This window comes from Coregonus clupeaformis, chromosome 15 (genome assembly GCF_020615455.1).
Source record: "Coregonus clupeaformis isolate EN_2021a chromosome 15, ASM2061545v1, whole genome shotgun sequence".
NCBI lineage: Eukaryota > Metazoa > Chordata > Actinopteri > Salmoniformes > Salmonidae > Coregonus > Coregonus clupeaformis.
Genome location: NC_059206.1, coordinates 65,838,943 through 65,862,121, shown reverse-complemented (window position 1 = coordinate 65,862,121; position 23,179 = coordinate 65,838,943). Strand labels below are relative to the sequence as shown.

Below are 23,179 nucleotides of genomic sequence, written 5' to 3'. Positions count from 1 at the left end.
CTACGGTGAAGCATGGTGGTTGCAGCATCATGCTGTGGGGATGTTTTTCAGCGGCAGGGACTGGGAGACTAGTCAGGAGAGGGAAAGATGAACGGAGCAAAGTACAGAGAGATCCTTGATGAAAACCTGCTCCAGAGTGCTCAGGACCTCAGTCTGAGGCGAAAGTTCCCCTTCCAACAGGACAACGACCCTAAGCACACAGCCAAGACAATGCAGGGGTGGCTTCGGGACAAGTCTCTGAATGTCCTTGAGTGGCCCAGCCAGAGACCGATCGAACATCTCTGGAGACCTGAAAATAGCTGCATATTTGGAATTAAACGCCTGAATTTTCCTTTCTAAAGGGGCTTTTTTGAAAGATATCACGTAGTAGAACTGCATAAGAGTTTTGAAATCTGTGGAATTAGAGTATGATAGCTAAGGAGATGGAGAAAATTCTGGCGTTTGATTGCAAATATGCAGACGGAGTCGAAAAGAGAACACACAGGCTGTTGTATAAAACACCGGTCTCCGGATTGTATCTTCAAACTAAGGGCAACCATGGCATCCGTGACAGAGTGGGAGAAACGTCCTTCCATGTATCCAGGTAAGATAGTCTAGCTAGCTGATTTTGTCAGAAAGTCATTTTCATTTCAAGTTAAAGTGTACTGTTAGCTAGGTAGCTAACGTTAGCTGGCTGGCTCGCTAGCTAACGTTACGTGTATGATCTGTGTAGTTATATTATTCGTATCTCCGAGCCATTTGCATTGCTAGTTATAGCTTAATGTTAGCTAGCTAACATCGAACCTGGTTGGTTAGCCACCTGCAGATTCATGCAGGGTAGTAACGTTATGAGTTGGGATTATGGTTAATTGTTTAGCTAGCTTGCTACATGTCTAAACAAAAGACTCCACTATGCAAGTAACCATTTCAATAGATATAGAATGTTCATGATGTCACTGTGACAACTGTCGATAGACGTAGCTGGTAAATTTGCTCTGGCTATCTACTCCAATTTCAGAGCTCTCTCATCTGTGTGCAAGAATGCAGAATAACTGACAAATTGACGAACCCTCAACACCCGTTGAATATGGCCGCTGTCAGTAAGCGTTGGCAAAAAAGCATAGTTAAATTGTTGCCAGCAGCACAGTTGCAGTCACCAACGCCCTGGATAACATAAAAACAGCCTATCCAGCTCTGCTAGGGTGAGTAAAATGGTCAGAGTGAGCTGTTCTCTCAATTATGTCTGGAAGTAGCTAGCAAGCTATCCAACTTTAGCCAGTTAGCTTGGGTGCTGGACTGCTGTTGTTAGGTCAGAACGCTCGGATCAACCCTACTTCTCGGCCAGAGCGTCCAGTGTGCACTCTGAGCGCTCCGAGAGCGAAACGCTCAGAATTTACGAACGGACAATCTGACAATGCTCTGAGTTTACGAATGCCCAGAGCACACTCTGCGTACCCTCTGGCACTTCAGAATAAATTTACGAACACACCCATAGTATAAACCAGCCTTTAGTCTTGAAATTTTTGGTTCTTTAGTACATGGCCTCACATGTGAATCCTTAAAGTGATGGGTGGGGCTAAGGCTTTAGAGGGTGTGAACGATGCTGAATGGGTGTAGACAAAGAAGAGCTCTCCATTAGGTGTACTCAAACATTCAAGTGCCATTTTCTCAAAAGTGAGATTACAAGTTTATCACCTTTCAAAGCAGAATTACTTTCCCATTGTTCCTCAACTGTAGTGTATGATATACCATTTTCTAGCTCTGAGTCTCTACTTTTATCCAATGTAAAAAAACACCATTTAAAATGTTGCTACATAAGACCGAATCGAGCCGGTCGGTCACAAATACAGGTGTGCCAAGCTTGTAGCGTCATACCCAAGAAGACTCGAGGCTGTAATCGCTGCCAATGGTGCTTCAACAAAGTACTGAGCAAAGAATCTGAATACTTATGTAAGTGTGATATCAGTTTTTTATTTTTAATACATTTGCAAAACGTAATTATGGGGTATTGTATGTAGATTGATGAGGAAAAAACAATTTAATCCATTTTAGAATAAGGCTGTAACGTAACAAAATGTGGAAAAAGTGAAGGGGTCGGAATACTTTCCGAATGCACTGTATGCTAGAATGGAGGTTTAAAAAACGACAGCTGCATATGCATATTAGCCAATACATATGGCACAACCTACACATACAGTGGGGGAAAAAAGTATTTAGTCAGCCACCTATTGTGCAAGTTCTCCCACTTAAAAAGATGAGAGAGGCCTGTAATTTTCATCATAGGTACACGTCAACTATGACAGACAAAATGAGAAAAAAATATATTGTGTTGGCTGATGTTCCTGATTGTACCGCATATCTTGATGACCTGGTTGTTAATTCGACTACCTGGCTTGATCACATGAGCACATTGAGGGCTGTGTTTGCACGCTTGGCCAGCGCTTCTTTGACCCTTAACTTAGCCAAATGTGAGTTTGGAAAGGCTACTGTTACCTATTTGGGTAAAGAGGTGGGTCGGGGTTAGGTGCGTACCGTAACAGCTAAGGTGGACGCTATCACCCGGTTTCCTGCCCCTGCCACTAGACGGGAGTTACACAGATTCTTTAAGATTCTTATTACAGGAACACGATGGTCTAGATCACCCCATTTGTTACTTCTCTCGCAAATTCAACAGCTGTCAGTCACGTTATTCCACTATCGAACAGGAGACTCTGGCGCTGTTGTTTGCCCTACAATTATTTGAGGTTTATGTTGGCTCCAGTGTGTTGCCTGTTGTGTTATACACAGACCACAACCCTTTAACTTTTTTGAGCCGCATGTATAACCACAACCAACGTCTTATGCGTTGGGTGTTGGTTATACAGGGTTATAATTTAGAAATTCAGCATATAAAGGGTGCAGAAAACGTGGTAGCGGATGCTCTGTCCCGTGCCTAGTTCAGAAAATAATAAAACGAGGCGTTGACAACTAGGGGGGGATGTGTTGTAAGTATTTGGTATAATAAAGAAAATATATAGGTATGTGTAAGGTTCTTATCATAAACCCAGCGGTTTACTCTTTTTTTGGGGGGGGGGCGTGTTACGTGTGACGTGTTTTTCTATCTCCCCATTTTCCTGTGTAGTATGTTTGTGTGTTCTGGGCATTACAGGTGTGCTGAGTTGCGGCTGACGATGGTGGGCGTGGCTTCGGTCCGCAGTCCTGGCAGCTGTGGCTGATTGATGAGACTATACCTGTTTGCCGTGTGAGCTCGAAGAGGGGGGGGGGGAGAGACACTTGTATTTTGGCTGTTTGGTTGTGTTAATTTATCTTTGTTTGTGTTCCAGCCTGTCCTCCTGATGTACTCCACCCTACCTAGGTCCTGGAGAAGGGAAAGTTAGATCTGCCCATGGGTGTACATTCCCACGTAGATAACCCATTGTTTTATACACTAGGTTAGCCGAGCGGGTGTCACCCCTGTATTTTTTGGTAAACAGGCAGGAAAGTGGGTTAGGGTTAGAGTGTGATAGGAAGGTTTAGGTGTGTAGAAGAGGAGGGACCTTTTGTTTATTTTCATTAATTGGACCCCGTTCCCAAATATTCCCTTCTCTTACCTTCCCTGGTTTGTTTGATTGATTTGTTGTTTCCTTACTGTTTCTTTATGGGTGTTGTATATTTATTTTAAGTACCTTACTAAATGTCCCCTGAGGGCTAACCTTGAGATCTGGTTGTTGTCTGGTTATTTTAGTTCATTACACCCCACATTTCTTCCCCATCCATCTAGTTTACCTTGTGTGCGCAGGCACAGGCATTTACGTCTCCTCCTCAGATGAACTACACCCGAGGGGAAATGATCAAGGCGTAACAACATGGTTGTCGATGGAATTACAGAATCTCCACATGAGACCTGGATGGAGTCTGAGGACAAAGTGAGGGAAATGATCTCTGAGAAATTGAAGATGGACCACAGGAAGATTGAGGCGGGGCGCACCCACAGGACTGGAAAACCCACCACCGGCCCAGGTGACAGCCCCAGGCCGATAGTGGTCAAGTTCCTGAGGTTCAAGGACAAGGTAGCTGTTCTGGAAAGAGCCAAGAACTTGAGAGGAACGTATATCTTTCTCAATGAGGACTATCCTGAAGCTGTGCGCCAGAAGAGGAAAGAAATTATCCCAGCCATGAAAGCTGCCAGAGCGCATGGGGACATTTCTTACATCCGCTATGACAGGCTCACTGTCCATATTTACATTCATATATTAGCAATTTCTGAGACTCACTTATATAATTCATTTGATGATACAGCAGTAGCAATGCAAGAATATAACACCTACAGAAGAGACAGAAATGCTTATGGGGGAGGTGTTGCTGTTTTTATTTATATATATATATATTTTTTTTATATATATATATATATATATATATATATATATATATACAGTGGGGAGAACAAGTATTTGATACACTGCCGATTTTGCAGGTTTTCCTACTTACAAAGCATGTAGAGGTCTGTAATATTTATCATAGGTACACTTCAACTGTGAGAGACGGAATCTAAAACAAAAATCCAGAAAATCACATTGTATGATTTTTAAGTAATTAATTTGCATTTTATTGCATGACATAAGTATTTGATACATCAGAAAAGCAGAACTTAATATTTGGTACAGAAACCTTTGTTTGCAATTACAGAGATCATACGTTTCCTGTAGGTCTTGACCAGGTTTGCACACACTGCAGCAGGGATTTTGGCCCACTCCTCCATATAGACCTTCTCCAGATCCTTCAGGTTTCGGGGCTGTCACTGGGCAATACGGACTGTCAGCTCCCTCCAAAGATTTTCTATTGGGTTCAGGTCTGGAGACTGGCTAGGCCACTCCAGGACCTTGAGATGCTTCTTACGGAGCCACTCCTTAGTTGCCCTGGCTGTGTGTTTCGGGTCGTTGTCATGCTGGAAGACCCAGCCACGACCCATCTTCAATGCTCTTACTGAGGGAAGGAGGTTGTTGGCCAAGATCTCACGATACATGGCCCCATCCATCCTCCCCTCAATACGGTGCAGTCGTCCTGTCCCCTTTGCAGAAAAGCATCCCCAAAGAATGATGTTTCCACCTCCATGCTTCACTGTTGGGATGGTGTTCTTGGGGTTGTACTCATCCTTCTTCTTCCTCCAAACACGGTGAGTGGAGTTTAGACCAAAAAGCTCTATTTTTGTCTCATCAGACCACATGACCTTCTCCCATTCCTCCTCTGGATCATCCAGATGGTCATTGGCAAACTTCAGACGGGCCTGGACATGCGCTGGCTTGAGCAGGGGGACCTTGCGTGCGCTGCAGGATTTTAATCCATGACTGCGTAGTGTGTTACTAATGGTTTTCTTTGAGACTGTGGTCCCAGCTCTCTTCAGGTCATTGACCAGGTCCTGCCGTGTAGTTCTGGGCTGATCCCTCACCTTCCTCATGATCATTGATGCCCCACGAGGTGAGATCTTGCATGGAGCCCCAGACCGAGGGTGATTGACCGTCATCTTGAACTTCTTCCATTTTCGAATAATTGCGGCAACAGTTGTTGCCTTCTCACCAAGCTGCTTGCCTATTGTCCTGTAGCCCATCCCAGCCTTGTGCGGGTCTACAATTTCATTCCTGATGTCCTTACACAGCTCTCTGGTCTTGGCCATTGTGGAGAGGTTGGAGTCTGTTTGATTGAGTGTGTGGACAGGTGTCTTTTATACAGGTAACGAGTTCAAACAGGTGCAGTTAATACAGGTAATGAGTGGAGAACAGGAGGGCTTCTTAAAGAAAAACTAACAGGTCTGTGAGAGCCGGAATTCTTACTGGTTGGTAGGTGATCAAATACTTATGTCATGCAATAAAATGCAAATTAATTACTTAAAAATCATACAATGTGATTTTCTGGATTTTTGTTTTAGATTCCGTCTCTCACAGTTGAAGAGTACCTATGATAAAAATGACAGACCTCTACATGCTTTGTAAGTAGGAAAACCTGCAAAATCGGCAGTGTATCAAATACTTGTTCTCCCCACTGTATATTCATATATACAGTGAGGGAAAAAAGTATTTGATCCCCTGCTGATTTTGTATGTTTGCCCACTGACAAAGAATGCAAATAAATGTATAACATTTTTGACATGCGTTTTCCTGGATTTTTTTGTTGTTATTCTGTCTCTCACTGTTCAAATAAACCTACCATTAACATTATAGACTGATCATGTCTTTGTCAGTGGGCAAACGTACAAAATCAGCAGGGGATCAAATACTTTTTTCCCTCACTGTATATATTCATTCAGAGCCATATCCCTGTAATGCTTAAAGAAGATCTTATGTCAATTGTTATTGAAGTGTTGTGGTTGCAGGTTCACTTGCCACATGTAAAGCCTTTTCTTTTGGAGTGTTGCTATAGGCCACCAAGTGTGAACAGTCAGTATTTAAATAATGTGTGTGAAATGCTTGATAGTGTACAGTGCCTTGCAAAGGTATTCATCCCCCTTGGTGTTTTTCCTATTTTGTTGCATTACAACCTGTAATTTAAATTGATTTTTATTTGGATTTCATGTAATGGACATACACAAAATAGTCAAAATTGGTGAAGTGAAATGAAAAAAATAACTTGTTTCAAAAAATTAAAATAAATTAATAACGGAAAAGTGGTGCGTGCATATGTATTCACCCCCTTTGCTATGAAGCCCTTAAATAAGATCTGGTGCAACCAATTACCTTCAGTAGTCACATATTTAGTTAAATAAAGTCCACCTGTGTGCAATCTCAGTGTCACATGATCTGTCACATGATTTAAGTATATATACACACACCTGTTCTGAAAGGCCCCAGAGTCTGCAACACCACTAAGCAAGGGCCACCACCAAGCAAGCTGCACCAAGAAGACCAAGGAGCTCTCCAAACAGGTCAGGGGCAAAGTTGTGGAGAAGTACAGATCAGGGTTGGGTTATAAAAAAATATCAGAAACTTTGAACATCCCACGGAGCACCATTAAATCCATTATTAAAAAATGGAAAGAATATCGTACCTCAAACAAACCTGCCAAGACAGAGCCATCCACCAAAACTCACAGCCCAGGCAAGGAGGGCATTAATCAGAGAGGCAACAAAGAGACCAAAGATAACCCTGAAGGAGCTTCAAAGCTCCACAGTGGAGATTGGCGTATCTGTCCATAGGACCACTTTAAGCCGTACACTCCACAGAGCTGGGCTTTACAGAAGAGTGGCCAGAAAAAAGCCATTGCTTAAAGAAAAAAAATAAGCAAACACGTTTGGTGTTCGCCAAAAGGCATGTGGGAGACTCCCCAAACATATGGAAGAAGGTACTCTGGTCAGATGAGACTAAAATTGAGCTTTTTGGCCATCAAGGAAAACGCTATGTCTGGCGCAAATCCAACACCTCTCATCACCCCGATAACACTATCCCCACAGTGAAGCATGGTGGTGGCAGTATCATGCTGTGGGCATGTTTTTCATCGGCAGGGTCTGGGAAACTGGTCAGAATTTAAGGAATGATGGATGGCACTAGTCTTGGAATGGCCTAGTCAAAGCCCAGACCTCAATCCAATTGAGAATATGTGGTATGACTTAAAGATTGCTATACAACAGCAGAACCCATCCAACTTGAAGGAGCTGGAGCAGTTTTGCCTTGAAGAATGGGCAACAATCCCAGTGGCTAGATGTGCCAAGCTTATCGAGACATACCCCAAGAGAATTGCAGCTGTAATTGCTGCAAAAGGTGGCTCGACACAGTATTGACTTTGGGGGGGTGGGGGGGGGGGGTGAATAGTTATGCACGCTCAAGCTTTCTGTTTTATTGTCTTATTTCTTGTTTGTTTCACACAAAAATAATATTTTGCATCTTCAAAGTGGTAGGCATGTTGTGTAAATCAAATGATACAAACCCCCCAAAAATCAATTTTAATTCCAGGTTGTCAGGCAACAAAATAGGAAAAATGCCAAGGGGGGTGAATACTTTCGCAAGCCACTGTATGTGATGTAAACAGAGAGGTCTACTTTCTTGTGGACCTGAATATTGACTGGTTTTCATCAAGCTGTCCGCTCAAGAGGAAGCTTCTTACTGTACCAGTGCCTGTAATCTGGTTCAGGCTATTAAATCAACCTACCAGGGTGTTTACAAACACTACAGGAACAAGATCATCCACATGTATCAATCACATTTTTACTAATACTGTAGAACTTTGTTCTAAAGATGTATCCATACCCATTGGATGCAGTGATCACAATATAGTGACTATATCCAGGAAAGCCAAAGTTCCAACAGCTGGGCCTAAAATAGTGTATAAGAGATCATACAAAAGATTTTGCTGTGACTCATATGTGGATGATATAAAAAAAAAAAATTGTTGGTCTGATGTGATTACTAAGGAGCATCCAGACGCTGCACTTGATGAATTTATGAAATTGCTTCTTCCAATTATTGATAAACATGCACCTGTTAGGAAACTGACTGTTAGAAATGTTCAGGCTCCATGGATTGATGAGGAATTGAAAAACTGTATGGTTGAAAGAGATGGGGCAAAAGGATTGGCTAATAAGTCTGGCTGCACATCTGACTGGTTGACTTACTGCAAATTGAGAAATAATATGACTAAATTCAACAAAAATAAGAATAAACTGTATTATGAAGCCAAGATCAATGATATAAAGAATGATGGAAAATAACTTCAAATGAAATTATGGGCAGAAAGACAAATTCAACTCCATCATTCATCGAATCAGATGGCTTATTCATCACAAAACCATTTGATGTTGCCAATTATTTTAATGATTACTACATTGGCAAAGTGGGCAAACTTAGGCAGGAAATGCCAACAATGAACAGTGAGCCATCGTATTCATGCATAAAAAACAAATAATGAAAGAAAAGCATAGCAAGTTTCAATTTTGTAAAGTTAGGTGGGAAAATTATTGTTATCGATCAATAATGACAAACCTCCTGGCATTGACAACTTAGATGGAAAGCTACTGAGGATGGTAGCTGACTCTATAGCCACTCCTATCTGTCATATCTTTAATCTGAGCCTAGAGGAATGTCTTTGTCCTCAGGCCTGGAGGGAAGCCAAAGTAATTACGCTACCCAAGAGTGGTAAAGTGGCCTTTACTGGTTCTAACAGCAGACCTATAAGCTTGCTGCCAGCTCTTAGCAAACTGTTGAAAAAAATGGTGTTTGACTAAATACAATGCTATTTCTCTGTAAACAAATTAACAACAGACTTTCAGCATGCTTATAGAGAAAGCCACTCAACATGTACTGCACTGACGCAAATGACTGATGATTGGTTGAATGAAATTGATAATAAGAAGATTGTGGGAGCTGTACTATTAGATTTCAGTGTAGCCTTTGATATTATTGACAATAACCTGTTGTTGAAAAAACGTACAGTTGAAGTCGGAAGTTTACATACACTTAGGTTGGAGTCATTAAAACTCGTTTTTCAACCACTCCACAAATGTCTTGTTAACAAACTATAGTTTTGGCAAGTCGGTTAGGACATCTACTTTGTGCATGACACAAGTACTTTTTCCAACAATTGTTTACAGACAGATTATTTCACTTATCATTCACTGTATCACAATTCCAGTGGGTCAGAAGTTTACAAACACTAAGTTGACTGTGCCTTTAAACAGCTTGGAAAATTCCAGAAAATTATGTAATGGCTTTAGAAGCTTCTGATAGGCTAATTGACATCATTTCAGTCAATTTAAGGTGTACCTGTGGATGTATTTCAAGGCCTACCTTCAAACTCAGTGCCTCTTTGCTTGACATCATGGGAAAACAAAATGAAATCAGCCAAGACCTCAGAAAAAAAGTCTGGTTCATCCAGCAATTTCCAATTTCCAAACGCCTGAAGGTACCACGTTCATCTGTACAAACAATAGTACGCAAGTATAAACACCATTGGACCACGCAGCCATCATACCGCTCAGGAAGGAGACGTGTTTCTAGAAATGAACGTACTTTGGTGCGAAAAGTGCAAATCAATTCCAGAACAACAGCAAAGGACCTTGTGAAGATGCTGGAGGAAACAGGTATAGAAGTATCTATATCCACAGTAAAACGAGTCCTATATCGACATAACCTGAAAGGCCGCTCAGCAAGGAAGAAGCCACTGCTCCAAAACTGCCATAAAAAAGCCAGACTACGGTTAGCACCTGCACATGGGGACAAAGATCATACTTTTTGGAGAAATGTCCTCTGGTCTGATGAAACAAAAATAGAACTGTTTGGCCATAATGACCATCGTTATGTTTGGAGGAAAAAGGGGGTTGCTTGCAAGCCAAAAACACCATCCCAACCGTGAAGCACGGGGTGGCAGCATCATGCTGTGGGGGTCCTTTGCTGCAGGAGGGACTGGTGCACTTCACAAAATAGATGGCATCATGAGGAAGGAAAATTATGTGGATATATTGAAGCAACATCTCAAGACATCAGTCAGGAAGTTAAAGCTTGGTCGCAAATGGGTTTTCCAATTAGACAATGACCCCAAGCATACTTCCAAAGTTGTGGCAAAATGGCTTAAGGACAACAAAGTCAAGGTATTGGAATGGCCATCACAAAGCCCTGACCTCAATCCTACAGAAAATGTGTGGGCAGAACTGAAAAAGCGTGTGCGAGCAAGGAGGCCTACAAAGCTGACTCAGTTACACCAGCTCTGTCAGCAGGAATGGGCCAAAATTCACCCAACTATTGTGGGAAGCTTGTTGAAGGCTACCCGAAACGTTTGACCCTAGTTAAACAATTTAAAGGCAATGCTACCAAATACTAATTGACCCACTGGGAATGAGATGAAATAAATAAGAGCTGAAAGAAATCATTCTCTCTACTATTATTCTGACATTTCACATTCTTAAAATAAAGTGGTGATCCTAACTGACCTAAGACAGGGAATTTTTACTAGGATTAAATGTCAGGAATTGTGAAAAACTGAGTCTAAATGTATTTGGCTAAGGTGTATGTAAACTTCCAACTTCAACTGTATGCCATATCGTGGATTCAGAGCTATCTATCTAATAGAACTCAGAGTTTTCTTTAATGGAATCTTCTCTAATGTCAAACATGTAAAGTGTGGTGTACCACAGGGCAGCTCTCTAGGCCCTCTACTCTTTTCTATTCTTACCATTGACCTGCCACTGGCATTAAACAAAGCATGTGTGTCCATGTATGCTGATGATTCAACCATATACGCATCAGCAACCACAGCTAATGAAGTCACTGAAACCCTTAACAAAGAGTTGCAGTCTGTTTTGGAATGGGTGGGCACTAATAAACTGGTCCTGAACATCTCTAAAACTAAGAGCATTTTATTTGGTACAAATCATTCCATACGTTCAAGACCTCAGCTGAATCTGGTAATGAATGGTGTGGCTGTTGAACAAGTTGAGGAGACTAAATTACTTGGCTTTACCTTAGATTGTAAACTATCATGGTCAAAACATATAGATTCAATGGTTGTAAAGATGGGGAGAGGTCTGTCCGTAATAAAGAGATGCTCTGCTTTTTTGACACCACAATCCAAAAAGCTAGTTCTGCAGCCTCTAGTTTAGTCTAATCTTGATTATTGTCCAGTCGTGTGGTCGAGTGCTGCAAGGAAAGACCTAGTTAAGCTGCAGCTGGCCCAAAACAGAGTGGCACGTCTTGCTCTTCATTGTAATCAGATTACATTTTTTTTTAAATGTCCTTGAGCTGTTCTTGTCTATTAATGTTCTGTATTATGTCATGTTTCATGTTTTGTGTGGACCCCAGGAAGAGTAGCTGCTGCTTTTGCAACACCTAATGGGGATCCTAATAAAATACCAACTGATTGGCTCAAACGCAATGCTGTCATCAAGGCAAAGGGTGGCTACTTTGAAGAATCTCAAATATAAAAAATATATTTTGATTTGTTTAATCTTTTCTGGTTATTACATGATTTCATGTGTTATTTCATAGTTTTGATGGCTTCACTATTGATCTACAATGTAGAAAATTGTACAAATAAAGAAAAACCCTTGAATGAGTAGGTGTGTCCAAACATTTGACTGGTAGAGTACGTTTCATGCATATACATTCAAACAAAGAACACCATCACAAATAGGGTTTCACCATTTATTGAGCATGAAGACAAATAGCAAAGGTGTCTCAGGCAGTATTTCAGGTATCTAAATATAGAGTCAATCAATGTATATCAAGTGCCATGGAGGGCACAATCCTACAATGTAGCAGTCTAGAAATGACAGCTTTACCATCTATGCAAAAAGCCTGGGCCTCTGATTTAGAACTGTCATCAACACATGCTTCAGTATTACCCCTTCTCTCAAGGAGCATTTGTGAGCCCAGGCCCCATAGGCGTATCGTTAGGATCCCACCCTGGTCACTGATGTAGCTGACCAATGTAGAGAGACACAAGTGTCTTAGCACAAAGCAATCTAAATCTTGTGTGGTCCAGAGACGAGAACTCTACCATCTATGGCAAAAACCTGGGCACCTGATGGGGACAATATAATTCTCACCATGGCATGTTACAATAGTAAAATAATCTGTCACCTGTTAAACTGATTATACTTTGAATTTAGTCTTTGAGATCTCAAACAAGCACGTACGTGTATCTGTAGTTGGTGTTCTTCAAATCTAAAATGCACTAGACCCACATAAAAAAAAAGACAACAGGTAAATGCATATTGTTTTGTGGGTTTTGTCTTACAGTCTAGTGCATTTTGGAATATTTTTTATTCTGTACAGGCTTCCTTCTTTTCACACTGTCATTTAGTATTGTGGAGTAACTACAATGTTGTTGATTCATCCTCAGTTATCTCCTATCACAGCCATTCAACTCTGTAACTGTTTTAAAGTCACCATTGGCCTCATGGTGAAATCCCTGAGCGGTTTCCTTCCTCTCCGGCAACTGAGTTAGGAAGGACGCCTGTATCTTTCTAGTGACTGGGTGTATTGATACACCATCCAAAGTGTAATTAATAACTTCACCATGCTCAAAGGGTTATTCAATTTCTGCTTTTTATATTTTCACCCATCTACCAATAGGTGCCCTTCTTTGCGGGTCATTGGAAAACCTCCCTGGTCTTTGTTTGAAATTCACTGCTCGACTGAGGGACCTTACAGATAATTGTATGTGTGGGGTACAGAGATGGGGTAGTCATTCACAAATCATGTTAAACACTATAATTGCATACAGAGTCCATGCAACTTATTAATGAGACTTGTTAAGCACATTTTTACTCCTGAACTTATTTAAGCTTGCCATAACAATGGGGTTGAATACTTATTGACTCAAGACATTTCAGCCTTTCATTTTTAATTAATTTGTAAACATTTCCAATAACATAATTCTACTTTGACATTATGGGGTATTGTGTGTAGGCCAGTGACACAAAAGCTCAATTTAATCAATTTTAAATTCAGGCTGTAACAACAAAATGTTGAGGTGTGAATAAAGGTGTGTGAATAATATTAAATAACATTTCACAAAAGGAAATACAGTAGCTGCTGCTAACTTATATATCGCCCCGACACAATGTTATCTTGACACTGACAAAGTTGTTAAGGAACAGAATCTGACCCAGGAATCCACATACTAGTGATAAAGTAAAGACATCTCCATATATGGATATTGACCACTCCGCCTGGGGAAAAATCTCTCCAGTTCCATGAGATATCTGTATTTTCATTGGTTGGATTGAGATGTAGAAGCCGTAGTGCTCAAATAAAATATATTTCAATCACTTCTATGTCATTTGTTATATTATTTGGGACTTTCAAAACTTAAAATTGAGGGGCTCCCGAGCATCGTCCGGGTTAGGGTGGGTTTGGCTGGGGGGTGGCTTTACTTGGCTCATAGCGCTCTAGCGACTCCTTGTGGCGGGCCAGGCGCCTGCAGGGCTGACCTCGGTCGTCATGTGAACGGTGTTTCCTCCGACACATTGGTGCGGCTGGCTTCCGGTTTAAGCGGGAGGGTGTTAAGAAGCGTGGTTTGGCGGGTCATATTTCGGAGGACACATGACTCGACCTTTGCCTCCCGAGCACGTTGGGGAGTTGCAGCGATGAGACATGATCGAAATTGAAGAGAAAAAGGGTGTAAAATACAATTACAAGAAAAATATAAAATACAAAAATAAAACTTTGCTATTGCAACCTCTTTGCAATAAGGAATTGAGACCAAAATCTCAAGAGAAGTTTCAAGTGTTTATTACCAAGGATGCCGTCAGCTGAGTGCATACATTTAGAAAGTTCACAACACATCTTATACTCTTCCTTTCTTTTGGTCACCACCCTCTTGTAGGTGTCACCTCCCCAGCTATACATTTTATGACCCCAATGTGTTTCCCTTCTCTCCCCTGTGGAATGTCCCTGGTCCTCTCTTTGTTTAGCTAGATGTCAGAATCACAACCCATCCATCTTCATTGTCCTGGGCCTGACCCTGTCCCTGGTCCGAGGCAATTTCCTCTTATCTGATTAGGTCAACCTTTCCAAATTAGCATACACACAGTTTCATGGCCTAAACTCCATTAATACTCACAGGATACAAACAAACTACAGTTTAACTTGAAACATGTTACATTTTAACAGAGTCCATCAACTTAAAATCATAATTGTAGTACAATTTGAATTTCCCTGTAGATTCACAATTATTTAGGGGAAAATATGTATTTGAGCATCTGTAGCAGCCTAGCAGGACTAGATTATTAGGTTTGCATTAGCTGACACATCTTTCCTGAGATCTGTATTAGAACAGCTGTCATCCCCCCCACAGCGGCTGACTAGCCGTTCAGTCTAGCGGGCTGGGTAGCACAGTTGTCTACAGAGAGCTGAGTGATACGGAATGTGGGATGGAATGCCTGGTGGTGTTGTGTTGGTCTGTGGACACCAGAAAGTTGCAAAAACCCAACATTTCTAAGAGGGGTTGTCCTCCCAGCATGAAAGTCACATGCAGGCAGACAGACAGGCATGCAGACTCACCCAGAAGAGGAAGTTGAATGTGAATAGGAGGTACTTCAGACAGACGGTCCCGCATGTTTCCTTCTTCTCGTCGTACGCTGTCGCTGGTGCCCCCATGCTGCAGGAGAAAGAGAGAGGTGGGTTTGTTAACTTTATATCGGCTGGTGACTCTTTTAGGGACAGTTTCCCGGACACAGAATAAGCCTATTTTTGCGATCACAGATAATTCGGGCAATTATTAAATAAAAACGTTATTTGAGGAAGGATGCTTTTTACATTCGTATCACAAACCATTATTGAGAAAATCCCTTTTTAGACCTATACAGGCCTCCTTTAAGGCCCTATGATCCGTGAGCCATACATGGTAGAGTAAAACATCTTGGTGTCATAATACTCCTTATAGTGTGCTCTAAAATATGGAGTATGTCTATATTCTGAAGAAAAAAAATGTCACATTGATTTATTCAACATAAAAATGATTATTATTAATATCTCAGAAGTACCCTTTTTGATTAAGCTTATTTCTTTTGACATATTGTTTGGACCAATATACTGTAGGGTATAAGGGTACCTAATAAGCCAAAGAAAATCTAATTTTAAATATTTCTAACATATACTGTCCTAATTTTGATGAAGGATTAATTTCTCATGTGAAGTTGTGTGACTTTACTTACAAAACTATTTAATAAGACACAAACATTTGATACAAATATGTGGAAAAGTCCCTTTAAACCCTTTAAACCCATGAGTGTTCCAAATAAGCCCACCTCTTAAATAATCCATCTGAATTCATTTCCAAATGTTCAAAACATACAAACAGACATTTCTTATGTAAAATTTGATTATATTCTAAAGTTATTAAAATAAACTGATCATTACTATTCATCATGAAAGTAGCACTCATAACAGGGTCCAATCGTATCCACAGAGATCAATGTGGACTTAGGCTTTTGTTCTTGCCAACCAATACACACCTGATTCAACTAATCAACAAATCATAGATTTCAATCAAGTCATGATTAGTTGAATCAGGTGTGTTATTGCTTGGTTAGAGAAAAAAAATGCACCCACACTGGCCTTTTGTGGATAAGAAGCCATACACAAAGACCATAACAGATACAACTTTCAATTAATTAACTGAAAGCTCATTCACTTTTGCTGTACTGCTATTCTTGTTAATTAGTTCAACTTGTCTTCCTAAAGACTATCTGAAGACAGTTCCAAATCTCCCTCTCTACTGTTGTATTACAAAGGTACTGTACAAAGGTAAAAACAGAATCACCTGGATGAATGAAGGATAACAATATGACAATGCCCCCACCCAAAAGTGCATGAGTAGTCACCCAATAGTCATCTTCTTGTCCCTCATTTGTTTGCATTTTTGTCCACCACTTGTAGGTCTTCTAACCCCGATATCCCTCAACCCTGATCATATTCTTCTCTCTCTGCATCAACTACTACCTGTCCACTCGAAACATCTTGGAGAGAGTACAGAAGTTTCTAATTGTTCCTAATCTTGGCAATTGGCTAGATATGCTAGATGCATACCTGTGTTTTAATCAATTTAAATCTTAACAAAAAACATTTATGCTGATGTTCATTAAATATTAGAGATATCAACACACTATCACGATGTTTCAATGCAAATTGGGCTTAAAGGGTAAATTGACCCAAAAACACTTCTGGGCCTTTTATAACACTTGACTGGACATTTGTCAGTACCCCAGACAGTTTTTAGGTTTCTGTATTTTAAAATGCGCAAAAAACTATGTTTATTTATCATAACAACAACCATTGGTGTCTCGGCATTGAATTGACAAATACATTTGTTTTTTTAATGTAAAATGTCTAAAAGGTCTTCCATATTGTCTGTAATCCGTTGATACGCTTCTTCGTGGTTCTAAGATTGATAATTACAGGAGGAGGGACGAAGGAGCATCTTACTATTGGTCTTTAAGAAAGGAAGTCAGGACAACAGGAAGTAAACAAAGAGATAGTAACTAGTAGCTAGGCTAGCGGTTAGTAGTGGTTTCCAAAGTAATAGGCGAATAGTAGTCAAGTAGCTGAGTCACTTTAGGGAAGTAAGTAGGCAGAATATCTGGCCCAAATTGTATCCAGGTGCAATAATGTCCCTGTCAGATACAAATATACTGCACATTTTCACTCTTTTCCTGTCTGCGATAAAGCTTTGTGTCAGGCCATCCGGCATCTTGATTATGGTGTCGATACGAAGTCTGAAGTGATCCACCAGCTGCGGTTTTCCGTGTGCAGTGATCACTTTATTCACTTTGGGACCGGTTGAAACCGGGTTCTGTTCCCACCATCTTCCCACCATGAACAGGAAAGCGCCAACCATTTCTGGTAGGTTGCAAGCTAAGTTGCTCACACCTGTAGTCACTACAAAGTAATTTATAACGTTGTTTGTTTGCCATTTGCGAACTAGCTCGCAATGTATTTGGCTTGCTACTGTAACAGTAACGTTATCCTGTCCAGTTGACTATTTTGTTTTTATTTTGCTTTGTGATGCAATTCCCTTTCCCATTATTCATAACATAGGGTGTTCACAAATAAAATGATTAATTCAGTCGAGGTTTATACAAATATCAAGTCAAATAAAAGTTTATTGGTCACGTAAACAGATTTGCAGATGTTAACGCAGGTCTAGCCAAATGCTTTTGTTTCTAACTCCAACAGTGCAGAAATAATACCCAGCAAAACATTTTTTTTACAAAACAATACGCATACAACCCAAAAGTAAAAAGAAAGAAATTAAGAAATATCAGAAAGAGCAACGTCTGGAAAATACAGTGCCTTCAGAAAGTATTTCACACCCCTTAACTTTTCCCAAATTTTTTTTTGTGTTATGGCCTGAATTTAAAATGGATTAAATTGAAATTGTGTCACTGATCTACACACAATACACCTATTGTGCATTCGGAAAGTATTCAGACCCCTTCCCTTTTTCATGTTACAAACTTATTCTAAAACTGATTAAATAAAAAAAATCCTCAATCTACACACAATACCCCATAATGAGAAAGGGAAAACAGGTTTTTATAAATGTTTGCAAATGTATAAAAAATAAAAAACTGAAATACCTTATTTACATAAGTATTCAGACCCTTTGCTAAGAGACTCGAAATTGAGCTTAGGTGCATCCTGTTTCCATTGATCATCCTTGAGATGTTTCTACAACTTGATTGGAGTCCACCTGTGGTAAATTCAATTAATTGGACATGATTTGGAAAGGCACACACCTGTTAATACACTGCTCAAAAAAATAAAGGAAACACTTAAACAACACAATGTAACTTCAAGTCAATCACACTTCTGTGAAATCAAACTGTCCACTTAGGAAGCAACACTGATTGACAATACATTTCACATGCTGTTGTGCAAATGGAATAGACAACAGGTGGAAATTATAGGCAATTAGCAAGACACCCCCAATAAAGGACTGGTTTTGCAGGTGGTGACCACAGACCACTTCTCAGTTCCTATTCTTCCTGGCTGATGTTTTGGTCACTTCTGAATGCTGGCGGTGCTTTCACTCTAGTGGTAGCATGAGACGGAGTCTACAATCCACACAAGGGGCTCAGGTAGTGCAGCTCATCCAGGATGGCACATCAATGCGAGCTGTGGCAAGAAGGTTTGCTGTGTCTGTCAGCGTAGTGTCCAGAGCATGGAGGCGCTACCAGGAGACAGGCCAGTACATCAGGAGACGTGGAGGAGGCCGTAGGAGGGCAACAACCCAGCAGCAGGACCGCTACCTCCGCCTTTGTGCAAGGAGGAGCAGGAGGAGCACTGCCAGAGCCCTGCAAAATGACCTCCAGCAGGCCACAAATGTGCATGTGTCTGCTCAAACGGTCAGAAACAGACTCCATGAGGGTGGTATGAGGGCCCGACGTCCACAGGTGGGGGTTGTGCTTACAGCCCAACACCGTGCAGGACGTTTGGCATTTGCCAGAGAACACCAAGATTGGCAAATTCGCCACTGGCGCCCTGTGCTCTTCACAGATGAAAGCAGGTTCACACTGAGCACATGTGACAGACGTGACAGCGTCTGGAGACGCCGTGGAGAACGTTCTGTTGCCTGCAACATCCTCCAGCATGACCGGTTTGGCGGTGGGTCAGTCATGGTGTGGGGTGGCATTTCTTTGGGGGGGCCGCACAGCCCTCCATGTGCTCGCCAGAGGTAGCCTGACTAACATTAGGTACCGAGATGAGATCCTCAGACCCCTTGTGAGACCATATGCTGGTGCGGTTGGCCCTGGGTTCCTCCTAATGCAAGACAATGCTAGACCTCATGTGGCTGGAGTGTGTCAGCAGTTCCTGCAAGAGGAAGGCATTGATGCTATGGACCGCCCGTTCCCCAGACCTGAATCCAATTGAGCACATCTGGGACATCATGTCTCGCTCCATCCACCAACGCCACGTTGCACCACAGACTGTCCAGGAGTTGGCGGATGCTTTAGTCCAGGTCTGGGAGGAGATCCCTTAGGAGACAATCCGCCACCTCATCAGGAGCATGCCCAGGCGTTGTAGGGAGGTCATACAGGCACGTGGAGGCCACACACACACTACTGAGCCTCATTTTGACTTGTTTTAAGGACATTACATCAAAGTTGGATCAGCCTGTAGTGTGGTTTTCCACTTTAATTTTGAGGGTGACTCCAAATCCAGACCTCCATGGGTTGATACATTTGATTTCCATTGATAATTTTTGTGTGATTTTGTTGTCAGCACATTCAACTATGTAAAGAAAAAAGTATTTAATAAGATTATTTCATTCATTCAGATCTAGGATGTGTTATTTTAGTGTTCCCTTAATTTTTTTGAGCAGTGTATAAAGACCCACAGTTGATGGTGCATGTCAGAGCAAAAACCAAGCCATGAAGTTGAAGGAATTGTCCATAGAGCTCTGAGACAGGATTGTGTCGAGGCACAGATCTGGGGAAGGGTACCAAAATATTTCTGCAACATTGAAGGTCCCCAAGAACACAGTGGCCTCCATCATTCTTAAATGGAAGAGGTTTGGAACCACCAAGACTCTTCCTAGAGCTGGCCAAACTGAGCAATCAGGGGAGAAGGGCCTTGGTCAGGGAGGTGACCAAGAACCCGATGGTCACTCTGACAGAGCTCCGGAGTTCCTCTGTGGAAATGGGAGAACCTTCCAGAAGAACAATCATCTCTGCAGCACCACCAATCAGGCCTTTATGGTAGAGTGGCCAGACGGAAACCACTCTTCAGTAAAAGGCACATGACAGCCCGCTTGGAGTTTGCCAAAAGGATCCTAAAGGACTCTCAGACCATGAGAAACAGGATTCTCTAGTCTGATGAAAACAAGATTGAACTCTTTGGTCTGAATGCCAAGTGTCACATCTGGAGGAAACCAGGCACCGCTCATCACCTGGCCAATACCATCCCTACGGTGAAGCATGGTGGTGAACGCATCATGCTGTGGGGATGTTTTTCAGCGGCAGGGACTGGGAGACTAGTCAGGATGGAGGTAAATATGAACAGAGCAAAGTACAGAGAGATCCTTGATGAAAACCTGCTCCAGAGCACTCAGGACCTCAGACTGGGGCGAAGGTTCACCTTCCAACAGGACAACAACCCTAAGCACACAGCCAAGACAACATTGGAGTGGCTTCGGGACAAGTCTCTGAATGTCCTTGAGTGGCCCAGCCAGGGCCCGGACTTGAACCCGATCGAACATCTCTGGAGAGACCTGAAAATAGCTGTGCAGCGACGCTCCCATCCAACCTGACAGAGCTTGAGAGGATCTGCAGAGAAGAATGGAGGAAACACCCCAAATACAGGTGTGCTAAGCTTGTAGCATCATACCCAAGAAGACTCAAGGCTGTAATCACTGCCAAAGGTGATTCAACAAAGTACTGAGTAAAGGGTCTGAATACTTATGTAAATGTATTCTTTCAGTTTTAAAATTTGCAAAAGAATCTAAAAAGCTGTTTTTGCTTCATCATTATGGGGTATTGTGTGTAGATTGAAGGGAAAAAACGATTTAATCAATTTTAGAATAAGGTTGTAACGTAACAAAATGTGGAAAAAGTGAAGGGGTCTGAATACTTTCTGAATGCACTGTAAATACACCCGGTCACTACAAAGATACACGCGTCCTTCCCAACTCTGTTGCCAGAGAGGAAGGAAACTGCTCAGGGATTTCACCATGACGCCAATGGTGATTTTAAAACAGTTACAGAGTTTAATGGCTGTGATATGAGATAACTGAGGATGGATCAACAACATTGTAGTTACTCCACAATACTAACATTTATGACAGAGTGAAAAGAAGGAAGCCTGTACAGAATAAAAATATCCCAAAACATGCATCCTGTTTGCAATAAGGCAATAAAGTAATACTGTAGTGTAAATGTGGCAAAGAAATTAACTTTCTGTCCTGAATACAAAGCATTATGTTTGGGGCAAATCCAACACAACACATCACTGAGTACCACTCTACATATTTTCAAGCATGGTGGTGGCTGGACCATGTTATGAATATGCCTGTCATCGGCAAGGACTAGGGAGTTTTTTAGGATAAAAAGAAACGGAAGAGAGCTAAGCACAGGCAAAATCCTAGAGGAAACATTTTACATTTACATTTTAGTCATTTAGCAGACGCTCTTATCCAGAGCGACTTACAGTTAGTGAATACATATTATTATTTTTTATAAAAAAAATTATACTGGCCCCCCGTGGGAATCGAACCCACAACCCTGACATTGCAAACGCCATGCTCTATCAACTGAGCTACATCCCTGCTGGCCATTCCCTCCCCTACCCTGGACGACGCTGGGCCAATTGTGCGCCGCCCATGAGTCTCCCGGTCGCGGCCGGCTGCGACAGAGCCTGGATTCGAACCAGGATCTCTAGTGGCACAGTTAGCACTGCGATGCAGTGCCTTAGACCACTGCGCCACTCAGGAGTAGAAACCTTGGGTCAGTGTGCTTTCCAACGGACACAGAGACAAATTCACAAGGCCAAATATACACTGGAGTTGCGTTGCTTACCAAGACGACATTGAATGTTTGAGTGGCCTAGTTACAGTTTGGACTTAAAATCTATGGCAAGACTTGAAAATGGCTGTCTAGCAATGATCAACAACCAAGTTGACAGAGCTTAAAAAAAATTTTAAAGAATAAAATGGGGAAATATTTTACAATCCAGGTGTGCAAAGCTATTAAGAGACTTAGCGAAAAAGATTCACAGCAGTAATCACTGCCAAAGGGGATTCTAACATGTATTGTCTCAGGCGGTTGAATACTTGTCTAATCAAGATATATTAGTGTTACATTTTCCATTAATAACATCAACTTTCACAGAGTATTTTGTGTAGATCGTTAACAAAAAATGACAATTAAATTCATTTTAATCCCACTTTGTAACAACAAAATGCGGAAAAAGGGCGGCAGGTAGCTTAGTGGTTAAGAGCGTTGTGCCAGTAACCGAAAGGTCGCTGGTTCTAATCCCCGAGCCGACTAGGTGAAAAATCTGTCAGCCAATCAGAATGAGTTTTTCCCCACAAAAGGGCTTTATTACAGACAGAAATACTCCTCAGCACCCATTGTTTGAGAGTGATCCATGTGTATTAACGGTAGTGATTGAGAACGTCTTCCTATTGGGAAGAAGGGAGTCCTAGTTGAAGGAAACATATGGAGACTAGTGAAAGTAACAAAGTGAATGGTAATATTAGTGGCTTCAGATAGCACTCTAATAATGCAATGTCTTAGTAATTTGAAGAAGTAAATGTTTCAATATAAGGTCACATGACGAACAGAGGGATTGAGCATTGGGACTGATATTAAATTAGAGGCCGCCATCTGTTGTTTGGGTTAGAAATAAGCTTCCTGTGGACAAATAGATAGTCGCAATACGCACTGAACTCAAACAGGCTGTAAGGGACACAGTGGTCAATTTGGGACAGAAGTATGAATAATTTAAATGAGACATTTTTGACAATTTCCAATAATTATTTCTCAATTTTATAGTTTGGGTAGCACCAGTGATTTATGTAAGAAAGTAATGTTACCTAAAACCATAATCTGTTTCCATTACGTGGAACTGTGTCCAGAATTGAAGTATATCATCCAAGTAACTGTTTTAGTACCGAATATTAAGTTGATAAGCCAGCACCAACGTTTTGAAGGTCCTAGCAGATTTGTTAAACAACAGGTTTCATATTTTGACTAGTTGATGTCACATGAACATATGTCAATGCAACAGGTCAAAACGAT

At 41.4% G+C, this 23,179-nt stretch overlaps 1 protein-coding gene across 1 annotated transcript in view; it reads right to left on the bottom strand.

The window, feature by feature from the left end:
- LOC121573293 (CD151 antigen-like) overlaps positions 1-23,179 on the bottom strand; it is a 78,337-nt gene that overhangs the window by 36,997 nt on the left and 18,161 nt on the right. Inside the window, exon 2 of the mRNA XM_041885149.1 lies at positions 14,943-15,039. Coding sequence (XP_041741083.1) covers positions 14,943-15,038 — 96 coding nt within the window. The 5' untranslated portion in view covers position 15,039. The remainder of the gene's footprint in view (positions 1-14,942; positions 15,040-23,179) is intronic.